The 13858-nt window shown below is 39.9% G+C and overlaps 1 protein-coding gene across 1 annotated transcript; it reads right to left on the reverse strand.

Moving 5' to 3' along the window:
• Positions 1 to 4719: 4719 nt before the first annotated feature.
• On the reverse strand, positions 4720 to 8750 carry ccka (cholecystokinin a). Its single transcript, XM_030750355.1, has 4 exons — positions 8619 to 8750; positions 6470 to 6549; positions 5977 to 6160; positions 4720 to 5429 (listed from the first exon to the last, which is right to left on the reverse strand). The coding sequence occupies exons 2-4, from the start codon at positions 6545 to 6547 to the stop codon at positions 5296 to 5298; spliced, it is 396 nt and encodes a 131-aa protein (XP_030606215.1). The 5' UTR covers positions 6548 to 6549; positions 8619 to 8750; the 3' UTR covers positions 4720 to 5295.
• Between the last annotated feature and the right edge of the window lie 5108 nt (positions 8751 to 13858).

Consider the following 13858-nt stretch of genomic DNA (forward strand, 5'->3'; position numbering starts at 1 on the left):
GGTTTATGCCGGCGTGCTGGAAAGGAGAGTTCATCTGTTAGTTGAACCTCAGATTCAGAAGGAACAATGTAGTTTTCGTCCTGGTCGTGAAAAGCTGGATCAGCTCTTTATTCTTTCAAGGTTATTTGAGGGTGCATGGGAGTTTGCCTATCCAGTCTACATGTGTTTTGTGGTCTTGGAGAAGGCATTCAACCGCCACCCTCGGGGTATCCTGTGGGAGGTGTAAACGCAAGTATGATGTTTCTGGCCTGGTGTTAACATTATTACTCCCCATTAGCTAATGTCTAAGTCAGTCACTTAAGTAAACTATGTGAGGGTGAAGAACCTGAGATTTTTAATTCACAGCATTTTCATATTTTAAAGTGTACCTTTTTTTTTTTTTTTTTAAACTTTAACTTTTCTGGTCTAGATGTTATCATTTGCAACAGTGGACTAATTTTCTGTGGCTGTCAGTGGAGCTGGTGAAAGATTTCTGTTGTAACATGGACACTTGAACTGGCAAGTTAATTCAATTAAATTCAATTTTATTTATATAGCGCCAAATCACAACAAACTGTCGCCTCAAGGCGCTTTGTATTGTGGGTAAAGACCCTACAATAATACAGAGAAAACCCAACAGTCAAAACGACCCCCTATGAGCAAGCACTTGGCGACAGTGGAAAGGAAAAACTCCCTTTTAACAGGAAGAAACCTCCAGCAGAACCAGGCTCAGGGAGGGGCAGTCATCTGCCGCGACCGGTTGGGCTGAGGGGAGAGAAAGACATGCTGTGGAAGAGAGCCAGAGATTAATATCAATTAATGATTAAATGCAGAGTGGAGTATAAACAAAGTAAATAAGGTGAATGAGAAGAAACAGTGCATTATGTGAACCCCCCAGCAGACTAGGCCTATAGCAGCATAACTAAGGGATGGTTCAGGGTCACCTGATCCAGCCCTAACTATAAGCTTTATCATAAAGGAAAGTTTTAAGCCTAATCTTAAAAATAGAGAGGGTGTCTGTCTCCCGAATCCAAGCTGGAAGCTGGTTCCACAGAAGAGGCGCCTGAAAGCTGAAGGCTCTGCCTCCCAGTCTACTCTTAAGTATCCTAGGAACCACAAGTAAGCCAGCAGTCTGAGAGCGAAGTGCTCTGTTGGGGTGATATGGTACTATGAGGTCTTTGAGATAAGATGGGGCCTGATTATTCAAGACCTTGTATGTGAGGAGAAGGATTTTAAATTCTATTCTAGATTTAACAGGGAGCCAATGAAGAGAAGCCAATATGGGAGAAATCTGCTCTCTCTTTCTAGTCCCTGTCAGTACTCTAGCTGCAGCATTTTGAATCAGCTGAAGGCTTTTCAGGGAGCTTTTAGGACAGCCTGATAATAATGAATTACAATAATCCAGCCTAGAAGTAATAAATGCATGAATTAGCTTTTCAGCATCACTCTGAGAAAGGATGTTTCTAATTGTAGAAATATTGCGCAAATGCAAAAAAGCAGTCCTACATATTTGTTTAATATGTGCATTGAAGGACATATCCTGGTCAAAAATGACTCCAAGATTTCTCACAGTGTTACTGGAGGCCAAAGTAATGCCATCCAGAGTAAGTATCTGGTTAGACACCATGTTTCTAAGATTTGTGGGGCCGAGAACAAGAACTTCAGTTTGATCTGAATTTAGAAGCAGGAAATTAGAGGTCATCCAGGCCTTAATGTCTTTAAGACATTCCTGCAGTTTAACTAATTGATGTGCATCATCTGGCTTCATTGATAGGTAAAGCTGAGTATCATCTGCATAACAATGAAAATTGATGCAGTGCTTTCTAATAATACTGCCTAAGGGAAGCATGTATAATGTAAATAAAACTGGTCCTAGCACAGAACCCTGTGGAACTCCATAATTAACCTTAGTGTGTGAAGAAGACTCCCCATTTACATGAACAAACTGGAGTCTATGAGATAAATATGATTCAAACCACTGCAGTGCAGTACCTTTAATACCTATAGCAAGCTCTAATCTCTGTAATAAAATGTTATGGTCAACAGTATCAAAAGCTGCACTGAGGTCCAACAGGACAAGAACAGAGATGAGTCCACTGTCAGAGGCTCTAAGAAGATCATTGGTAACCTTCACTAATGCTGTTTCTGTACTGTGATGAATTCTGAAACCTGACTGAAACTCTTCAAATAAACCGTTCCTCTGCAGATGATCAGTTAGCTGTTTTACAACTACTCTTTCAAGAATCTTTGAGAGAAAAGGAAGGTTGGAGATTGGCCTATAATTAGCTAAGACAGCTGGGTCAAATGATGGCTTTTTAATTAATGGTTTAATTACAGCCACCTTGAAGGCCTGTGGTACATAGCCAACTAATAAAGACTGATTGATCATTTTTAAGATTGAAGCATCAATAAATGGAAAGACTTCTTTGAACAGTCTAGTAGGAATGGGATCTAACAAACATGTTTCTGGTTTGGAGGAAGTAACTATTGAAGTTAACTCTGAAAGATCAACTGGAGCAAAAGAGTCTAAACAAATACCAGCAGTGCTGAAAGCAGCCGAACATGAAGAATAATCTTTGAGATGGTTATGAATAATTTTTTCTCTAATGTCTAAAATTTTATTTGTAAAGAAATCCATGAAGTCACTACTAGTTAACGTGAAAGGAATACTCGGCTCTACAGAGCTCTGACTCTTTGTCAGCCTGGCTACAGTGCTGAAAAGAAACCTGGGGTTGTTCTTATTTTCTTCAATTAATGATGAATAGTAAGATGTCCTAGCTTTACGGAGGGCTTTTTTATAGAGCAACAAACTCTTTTTCCAGGCTAAATGAGCATCTTCTAATTTAGTGAGACGCCATTCCCTCTCCAGCTTTCGGGTTATCTGCTTTAAGCTGTGCGTTTGTGAATTATACCACGGAGTCAGGCACTTCTGATTTGAAGCTTTCCTTTTCAGAGGAGCCACAGTATCCAAAGAGATAATCGACCTCACTGGGAGCAGAGTTTAGGTAGCTGCTCTGTACTGTGTTGGCACTGAAGAGCATAATAATGAAGGAATTAGATCCTTAAACTTAGTTACAGCACTTTCAGAAAGACTTCTACTGTAATAAAACATATTCCCCACTGCTGTGTAATCCATTAAAGTAAATGTAAATGTTACTAAGAAATGATCAGACAGGAGGGGGCTTTCAGGAAATACTATTAAGTCTTCAGTTTCTATGCCATATGTTAGGACAAGATCCAGAGTATGATTAAAGTGCATATTGGCCAAAAGTCAGAATAGCCAAAATAAATGTTAGCTTATTAGACAAACGTAAGATGTGTATTTTGTATACAAACCAGCAGAAACATATGTATATTTACATTACTTACATCCAGTTTCACACACAAAGATTTACATCAAGCACAAATTTATTTAGAAACAGTTTCTATGCAGACTCAGGGCTTAATATATGTTTTTATTTATTTCATGGAACTCTTCTAACATCATTGAGTTAAGACTAACAACATAATCCCTTTTAATTAATCCCTAGTCATGAACTCCAGTGTGTTACACAAACACCTTTAAAGGCATAAATGAGTTCTTTGAGACTGAAGTCTTATTTAAATTATGCCCTTTTCTGTAAACCAGCTCATTTGTCCCACTGCTAATCCTGGGACAGCTGGATTTTTGCTAACAATGTGCACAAATGAAAGTGTCTTGGCTTTCATGTGCTGAAAGAAGCCCCAGTGAGTTACACCAAATGCTCATTAAAAGACAGGCATCTATTGTTATTCTGCTGTGGCACTCAAATATAATACTACGAGTATATGCTCTAATATCTAATATATAATAGAACTGCTCTCATATGGGCAGCAGCTACATGAAGTCCTTGGGATATGCCACCAACTGTGCCCCCAAAGCATAACATCATGAGACTGAAAATAAGGCATTTGCCTTTCTTGCTGACATTGGAGGAAAACAAAGCTTTATTTGGACTTTTACTGAATGTGAAAGTTTGTAGAAACATATGATTTAATACAGAGACGTAACCTTTAATAGTGCATACATATAATAAAGGTCTTTCAAAAACAAAAAAAGAACAAAGCCTTCTAATCTGTAGATTTAATATCCGCACCATCCTGATTTTATTGTGTCTGCCATTGAAGTCCATTATGCAGAGCTGGGGAGACTCCCAAGCATCATACAGACAACACTGCGTGCTTTCAAAACCGATTTTGTCCTTTTCACACTGCACAGTTTGAGCCCAGGGTTCGCTGCAGCTGCTCTTCATTCAAGTCAAGGATATTTTTAGTGTGAATGCTGAAGACATGAAACAAAAATTTTTGTTGTGTATTTTGATGAAATTGAAATGAATTACCGTACCACTCAAAGATACAAACGATACACACGTCTGCAGCGTTTTGTCAAAGACACCTTAGAGGCTCATTGAAAGGCTACAGATACATTCTTAGGTGTCAGTAAAATTAGACATTTTAACACTACTTTAAATTACATCTACCTGTATCCTGAGACACTGATTTTTATCAATGGAAATATATTTAAAGGCTGTTAAGCTTTTTGCAATTTTTTGGTAATGGCTAATCCACCAGTAGGTGCAAGCTTTTTAATCAAAATGATATTTTTACTGCTAAAATATAATTATTGTTGTTATCCGGGATTTTTCAAATTTACTGTTTTACAAAAAAAGCTAAAAAAAAAAAAAGTAAAGCACATTATTATTATTTGATTAAGATGCCAAATTACAGTTATTTACTTGCATTCCTGAACAGAAACTTTTGTTTTAATTGTTGAATGTTACGCTTAATTACTTTATTTACAGTTTTTTGACAGATTTCTGAAACATTCGTGTTTTCTTGTTTTTATAACAGGTGGTCTATGAATGATGCTCATGTAGCATCTCATGTAGCTTTATCAGTGTTGTAATTCTGTTTTTTGTTTTTAAATTTAATGAAATGACCGCATACTGTAAGAAATCAAAGCACCTCTTTTTCCATGAAACAAACTTTTTTCTGACTCATTTTCTGTCCAAATCACAGACAGGCTGAGAGAAAAGAGAAAGCACTGAGGGATGGACAAGCACTGCTGGCTTTGGTCTTAACGACAACAAACATACTGTATAGAATATTATCCTTCTAAGTTTTGTGGTTCACAGATTATAGGATATGTGCTGAAATATGCCTCTTACTAGTATAGTCAGCCCTGGTTTACAGAAAGTGCAGTGTGAAAAGGGCTTCAGATTTTTTTTTCCCAACTTTAACTGGAGATCTTGGGGGTTTGGGCTCAGCATTCGAAGTAACAAAGCAGTGCCTTGAGGACTAGTATTCATACTCCTCTGCACTACGTCGTCCGAAGTCCATCCAGCCAAGATAATCTCTGTCCTTTATCCTGTGGCTGGGGGCGAGACCACTGGCTCTGCTGGTGAGTGAGGATCTGGTCTGGTAGGTCGAGCCTAGAGGAGACATGGATTTAGAAAAACAAAAACACTCATTAAACTACTGTTGTGATTCTTTTTTTGCCTACACATACTGTACGATGATAATCTACGGTATATATTCCAAATGAGACTGTTGAACTAACTCGTGCTGACTCGCTGTGTTTCTATTTGTGTCTGTGAGCTCAGCAGGTCTCATAGTCACACAGTGTTTGCTTGAAAGACAAAAAGCGATGCACAGTGACAGAGGGAGCAGACAGCGAGGTCAGGAGGTAGGCAGACGACTAAAGGGAGGAAATGATGGAGGACGCGGACGGAAATGTTAGATGGGGAGTAGCAAGCATGGAAAGATGAAGAGAGGAGGCCAGAGGGAGGTGGGAGATGCCAGATGGTGGGACTGAAACACAGCATGAATGAACGCAGGCTGCAGAAGGACGGATGTGGGGAAGAGGGAAATATGAGTACGTAATGAGATGAGATGACTAAAGAGAAAGGCATCATTTCATTTTCTCTTTCCATCTTTCTCTCTCCTGTCCTGTAACGCACGTCATACGTCTGATCGCACCTTTCTTAGAGATGAGCCTGGCCAGAAGTTGGCTCAGACTGTTTGGAGTGTCTGCATCCTCCTGGGGCTGGTTGTAATTGGCGAGATGCCCTGAGTGGGGCGCTGGAGCTGAGCGAGCCTGCCGTTTGAGGTTGGGAGAAGGGAGGGATCCGTTGTCTGAAACCAAAGCCATTCTCTCTGCTGTCTGTGGAAAAAGTAACCCATTTATGCACTAACACATTAAAAAACACACACAATATTTCTATATATTACATAGATAGTTTCTTTTGAATATATAATTACATTTTTTAAATTTAAGAAATATGAATATGTGTGTCTTCCAGTGGAAGATGGGAAATATAATGTGTGGAGGCACTTAATGTGTGTAATCAGTGTCATGTGCCACTTCCCTTAATTTGACTTGTACTCAGTGTACAGATCGGTATCACATGATGGTGTGTTGTACATATAATGTGAGTGAATGTGTGTGCGTGGGTGGGTGTGTGTGTCTTACAATTGATTGTGAAGGCAGACTCAGGGAACCACTGTACAAAGCAGCCAGGATAACACAAACACAGATGCCTACATTCATGGCTGTACGGAGAGACAGAGAGAGAACAGTTAAACAAACCCAGTACTTACACTCGGCTCCTTTTCCTGTTAGATCTTTATTTGCTCTTTACTGTCTCTCATCTGTCCTCTTCTCTCTTTCACTGTCTCCCTTCAGCTTGTTGAGGGAAAATAAACCAACGTGGGCAATATTGGTTTTGCAGAAAGCAGCAATAAATCAATTTCAGGTCATTTAAACACATCGGCTGAGAAAGAGACGGCGCTTTAATGGTTCTGCCTGAAACTACAGCAAATATCATTTTATGTTTCATAAATACTACCCTACTCTGCCGGAGTGACAGGACAGTTTTATATGTATATGCTCGGTAGCTGTGTGTTGTTTGGAATGACTGTCTTTATATTTATAATGTTGATTTGTGTGCTGTTTTTGAACAGGATTCACATGAGAGGCAGTGGCGCACTGAGTCAATGTATTATGTTTGCTCATATTAAGAGCACAATAAAGTTTGTGGAACCACCAGTAGCTATAATGGAAAACTGAATAAAGAAACTAAACCTTTTTAACCCCTCATTTTCTATGTAATATTATTATCATATGAACATATATATTCAATACCATACATATATTTATAGACATTTGAATATAATCTACTTAGATTTTGCATATTTCATCTATTAAAGAACAGGTGTACATCAGTGTAAAAAAGAGCTTTTTTTTTCAGTTTAAATAATTATCTAATATTGTTTTTTGTCTTGAAGTCTGCCAAAGCAGCATATTAGCTGCGATGAATGATGTTTTATTCCAGAAAATTCTTCCAAAGGAAAAAATCCAATTAGATAAAACCAACAGCCCAAGCTGCTTGGGGGGCTTTCAATCTCCAATAATTCAAAAGCCTCATTGCCTCAGTCTGTCTCAGTGTTGCAGCACTCTGCTGATTCTCGCTTTGTGTTGATTTTTTTTATTAAGCCAAGGAGTGATCTTTTTACAGCACACATATACAGGAAAACACATGCAGGGCTGTAACTTTGCAGTGGTACAAAAACAAAGAAAACATTTTGTTTTGTGTTCATCACTGCCCAGAACGTCTTTTAGTTATTGTTCCCTGGTCAAACTCTCTCATTACAGATGTGCAGCTGAGCTAACTGAGCTGAAATCGGCCCCCCTTTGCAGCTTTAAACCAAATGAATGGGAGAATTTCTTGTTCTGTAATTTTATCACTGTGAAACGGTTGGTTTGAATAATTTGTTTAAACTGACACAGTGGTGGTGTAAATAGCCATTGTGCTGATGCTAATATAATTCCTTTTAGCAGCTGGTCATTGTCTCTCATTCATTATTCAGTGGGCTGGTAATGATGTGGTAATGTAATGTATGTGACAGCTCTCTTCTCCTCAGAGAAAATGAAGCAAATGCATGTCACTGCTAAGTTGATGAGATATGTAAATATGAACTCCTATGGAAATTTCTTTACAACTTTTTTGTTTTTAATTCCAACCCTTGGAATAATAATAATATTCACAACAACAGACAAATAATATGCACAGAACCAACAGTTTATGCATGAAAATTGAAAACACAAACACAGAGTTAAAAAATTTAATTTCTAATGTTTTCCTAATGTCAGAAATTTGGCAGCTAAATAATTCTCCTTCACGTCAAAATGGATCTATTTTTACTTTTCTATTACTTTTAAACACTTTTTATCATAAATATTGCATATTTTGACAGTAATTCCATTTTTGTTGCTTGTGTGAATGTTATTTTATTTCCTTTAAAGACACAAATCACTGAGCTAAACAGGAAAGAAAATAATAGTAAAAGCCTAAATTTAAATAAACTCAAATGAAGCAGGTAATCAATAAAAAGGTAAAAGAAAAAACCGTTATATAGATAACTATCTATATGGATAACAGTTCAGGCTCCAGTTTTCTAAAGTTTTCTCATTTTCAGACATATAGATAACGGAAAATGAGAGAAACTCCCTCTGGTCACCTTAGCAAAGCATTAGTGGGTGTCCCCCCGTGACAGGAAAGCAAAATAAACTGCAGAGCTTTTTTTTTTTTTTTTTTTTTTTTTTTTTTTTTTATCCTTACCTGCAGCTGCTGAAGTAAACCAGAAGAGGATGATTTGAAGATGCTGAGCTTTGCTCCACTGATGAGGCTGTGACTTAGTATGTGAGAGAGAGGGGAGACCACACTTTATACTGACAGAGAGGGAGGGGGAGGGGCTTCGGCCTGTGGGAGGCGCAGAAAGTGACAGCAGTGACGACAGTGAAGACGCAAACAAGCATACAAACTTAAAAAGCTTAATGAACTCTTTCTCACACACACACATACACTCCAACATGCACACACACCAAACTATGAGAGAGAGGCTCAGTTGAAAGGTGGCAGCTTTGACTACACCTGTGTAAGAAAAACAAAGAGAAACACACAAACTGTGCTGATACTTTGAATCCAGTATAAAGGAACTGAAGGCATCTTTAACATGAGGTACACTGCTTGCAGTTCAGTGCCCCACCAGTTGCAGCTAGGCTGAAATGGCTTTAGCTGATCAAATGCAGGGACTTAGTTTGTGTCTGACAGACTAAATCACCCTGAGATTTCACACCACTGATGATCCCTGATGAAATTATGACAGAATGAGTTTGAAGTGGACAAGGAGGAAACTTTGAGACTTTTAATCTTTTATGTTATGCGTATGTTACTACTTGTATCTCATGGAAAACTGTAACTATAAAAGGCCTGTCAAGAGATTTGTCATCAGGGACACCTACGATATGACAGCTGACATTGTCTCCTATCTGAGAATGTACCTTCATCAGTGATAGATGTGTATGAGCTCTGTGAACAGCAGTTTTTCTTTAAGCTATAATAACATCCCCAAGTGTTGATAGCAAATCCAATGGGTCTTTAAATTCTTTAATTAACTATAGAAGTGGGATAATTTTCTCAGTCTATGAAGTACTTAATTAAAGAGAAATCATAATCACCAATGGGTACAACACTTATACATGAAACACTGATCCACTGACTATAATGGGTGTGAAAGTGCAGGGTTCATAGAATATATGGGGTATTGGTACTGAGGTTTAGGAAAGTCTGACATCTCTTTGAAAACCCTGAACAGAAACTGAGTTTGCAACAAGCTCCAAGGTCAAAGTTAAATAAGAGAAAATTTTGAAATAAAATTCAGGTTTTTCATGTCTGATTTAAAAAAAAAAAATTAAAAATCTGGGTGTCTGATGGCCAGCACAAAAGCAAAAGCACAAGGGGGTCCTTTCATATATTTCACAGATACGAGCACTGGAATAATAATACCCCAAAAAACGATGAATTAAAAAGCTCATTAAAGCTGCAACTATCGATCTTACCTTGTATAATCAAATAGTTCAAACCAAAGTGTCCTCACTACATTATTTTTGCATGTTTATTATGTTTTTTTTGAAACAGTGAAATCGTGTAGCTATTTGAGTAAAAAAGCCAATGTACAGGAGTTGAAACTTACAGCAACACTCCCCTCCCAGGATTCAGTTACATGTGTAATGTAACTTAGTTACATTACACATGTTAGGTGCATCCATCTAGTCATTTTGTTCTGCTCATCTGGGGCAGGATTGTGGGGACTGCAGCCTAAGCAGAGAAACCCAGACCTCTCTCCCCCTAGCCACCTCTTCCAGCTTATCCAGGGGAACACCAAGGTGTTCCCAGGCCAGCCAAGAGATACAGTATAATCTCTCCAGAGTGTCCTGGGTGTGCCTGGGGTCTGCTTTGCTTTCTCTTTAGTGCAGGATCTGCATCACTGCAGCTGCAGCCCATCCATCTGTCAGTCTCCCGCTCCCTTCTTCCCTCACTCATGAACATGACCCCAAGATAGTTAAACTCTTCCACTTGGGGTAGTAACTCATCCTTGATCCAAAGTGGATACTCCACTCTTTGGACCATGGCTTCAGAATTAGAGGTGCCAATTCTCATACCCTCAGTTTCACACTGGGTCGTTAACTGCTCCAGTCCAAGCTGGAGGCCACTGCCTGATGAAGCCAACAGGACCACATCATCAACAAAAAGCAGAGATGAGGTTCTGAGGCCACCAAGGCGGAAGTCTTTCGCCACTTGGCTATGCCTGGAAATTAAATTATTTAAAAATTATGAACAGAATCTGTGACAAAAGGCAGCCCTGGTGAAGTCCAACACCCACTGGAAATGAGTCCTCAAAGTATTCCTAAAGTCTCAGTTGAAGTCAGCATCGCCCCACCCTCACTATACACCATGCTCCCACACCCAAGTTTGTACTTCAGCCACCACCTCAGCCGCATTCCGCTTAGCCTGCCGGTACCTGTCAGAGTACTGACAACCACCACCACCACTAGGTGGTGATCAATTGACAGCTCAGTTCCTCTCTTCACCCAAGTGTCCAGAACATATGGCCGCAGATCTGATGATGTGATTACAAAATTGATCATTGACCTGCAGCTTACGGTGTCCTGGTGCCATGGGCACTTATGGACACCCTTATGATCAAACACGGTGTTCGTTATAGGAAAACTGGTTTGCGCAGAAGTCAAATAACAGGACACTACTTAGATTCAGCCACCACCACATCCTCCACAACCCACTGCATCTCACCAAGGGCAACCCCAGACTGAAACAGTCCCTCTCCAAGAGATTGGTTCTAGAGTCCAGGGTGTACATTAAGGTTAGCCCGACTATATCTAGCCAGTATCTCTAAACCTCATGCACTGGCTCAGGCTTCTTCCCCACCAGAGAGATGATGTTCCATGTCCCAAAAGCCAGTCTCAATAGCCAAGGATCAGCCTGGCAGGGGCTCCACCCTTGGCCGCTGCCCGACACACTGCACCCGACCCCTATGGCGACTCTTGTAAGTGATGGGCTTACAGGAGGATGTCTCCACTTCAGGCTGCGCCCAGCCAGGCCCAGCAGGCTAAGGCCCAGTCCCAAGCGCTCTTCCTTGAGCTCCCTCCCCAGGCCTGCCTCCAGTGGTGGGATCCCGGTAACCCTATTTTGGGCAGGATAAACTCTTCCCTTGGTGTATCTGCCATAAGGGTCATTGGAATCACTCTTTGTCTGGCACCTCACCCAGGACTAATTTGTCTTGGGAGACCCTACCAGGGGGCAAAAGCCTTTGGACGACATAGCCCCTGGGATCACTGGGGCACATCTGTCAGGTGCATTTAAAAAATCATCTGCTTTCAGAGTTTGTTTGAATCATGTTATATTCTTCACTAGTTCACACACTGCTGAGGTCACAGGAAGGCATTAAATTAGTTTTGAGACACATTTTCAATCTTTGGATCTGCCCCAAAAATGTAACTACCCTGAGGATATTTTCTGGCACTTTAAACATGTGAAGTTCCATATTGTGGCTCTGTTTTGTCGTGCAATGTTTGCTAAATGTCAGTCAGGCCTGTGGAGCTGCACAGACAAACTCGCTTCCAGACCACAGTAAATTTGAACATTCACAATATACCAATCATTCAGATTAGCTGCTGTATATGCACAACAGATTTTAATGCAATTCTTCTTTTGTTGTTTCTTATTGGTAACTGTTTCAAACTGTTCCCTTTCCATTTCATTCCTATTCAGACTTTTTCTTGTATTTTATGTGAACTATGACCTGGCACTGGGAGGATATTTAAATGAACATTTTCTAGCCACTGGTGCCACCTCTGAAATGAGCAAAACACATCTTTCAGTTCAAACTAAAGAAAAGGAAATGAAAAATGTGTCAGATAGTTAAGACAAGGATTGTGCGTTAGCTCACTTTCAGCCAAATTACACTAAAGTCCAGTACTGTGTTATATGTGGGAGACTGCCAGTAGACAATCTGGGTCTGTCCCTGGTGTGATTTAGCTCTTCACCAGGATGTAAATGAGGCTGCCACCTGTCTGTCTCACAAACCATTGTGAGCTTTTTAACTTTTGATAGGCCCTGTACCCAAAGGCTGACAGTGTTGCCTGTTTACCTTCTGTCAAAGACAAACACAACGCTCGCCATTTTCAAACTATCTGATTGGCCGAGGGGTGCAATGACATTTAACCATCTGAACATCAGTTGAATGATAACCTAACAGTGAGGAAAATGAAGCACAATACTTTTTTACTCTACTAGTTATCTCTACATTTTATGGCAAAAACTTACCGTTATCTGTTCCACTACACAGTAAAATCCTGAGTGTCAAATAAGCAGTGTCAGAACATGTAAACTCTATAAGAGTCAGTTCAACACCAGTGGGTGTAAAATGCCTCCTTATGTTCTGCAGTGTTGGTGTAAATATTCAGAGTTAAAACAGGTTTTTTAAAAATAACTCTTTACAGTGTAACTTGTCAAGTGTTAAAGGAAATGCACTCGGTTAGAGTTACTAAAACACTATAATGCAGTGTTAATGAAAATTCGCCAAACTGAGTGTAAAAAAGTACTCTAAAAAGCTCCGCCCCCTTGCACTTTGTGCCAGACCGAAGAGAATTTTATCGGCGCCATTTTCAACTTCTCCGCCTTGCTGGAAAAGTCTCGGTAAGTTTCCTCAATTTTTCATTTTTTTCCTGAATTTTCACTGTCGTTACACTCAAAGCAGCATATTAAAATAACATGGTTCTTCAGACAGAAAAAAATATGCTTTTCACGTGACAGATGTTTGAGGAGTTGTTAGCTAGCTTAAACCTTCAAAATGTTATCCTATATTTAGCATTAAATAAAGATGGCATTTTAGACATAAAATTGCATTAACGGGTCACTACGCTTCCAAACGTTGATAGGAACCTATAAAATATACTTCAGGGCTGATTTTGGGAATTGACTTCAGACACCTGCCTCGAGCTCCCCCGGGTTATGTTTTCAATTTGCCTCGGGGGAAACTCCTTCTGCGGGAGCTGCGGTTCCTCTGAAACAGCATGAAATGTATCGTCGGTGTTAATTAAATCTCAGCTATTTCTACTTTTTAATGGTATTCTATTAAAGTTATGCTTGTTACTATCAACGAACATGAAATCGTCCTCAGATGAATATCAAATGATCAACTACGTTTGTGGTTTGTTTAAAGTAATTCTTGAGTCAAAACAGTGTTTTAGTCGTTGATCGCCAGGCGCTGAGACGCCCTTGCACTGGGCTGAGAAAATCGGTTTACTTTCAGAATTCTGCTGTCACAGCATTTAGCAGACAGGAGCACACCCCGCGGACTCCACACCGGCTAGATCGCTGCTATTATTGCTGCTTGCTTCATACACACCTAAAGAGGCGGAGCCCTTACTGAGACGTGAGCTCAGGTGGAGCAAAAGGAGACGTTTTTCTAGCATCCAAAAGAAGCCCCCCCCGAACCA

The sequence above is a fragment of the Archocentrus centrarchus genome, chromosome 16, assembly GCF_007364275.1.
Source record: "Archocentrus centrarchus isolate MPI-CPG fArcCen1 chromosome 16, fArcCen1, whole genome shotgun sequence".
Lineage (NCBI taxonomy): Eukaryota > Metazoa > Chordata > Actinopteri > Cichliformes > Cichlidae > Archocentrus > Archocentrus centrarchus.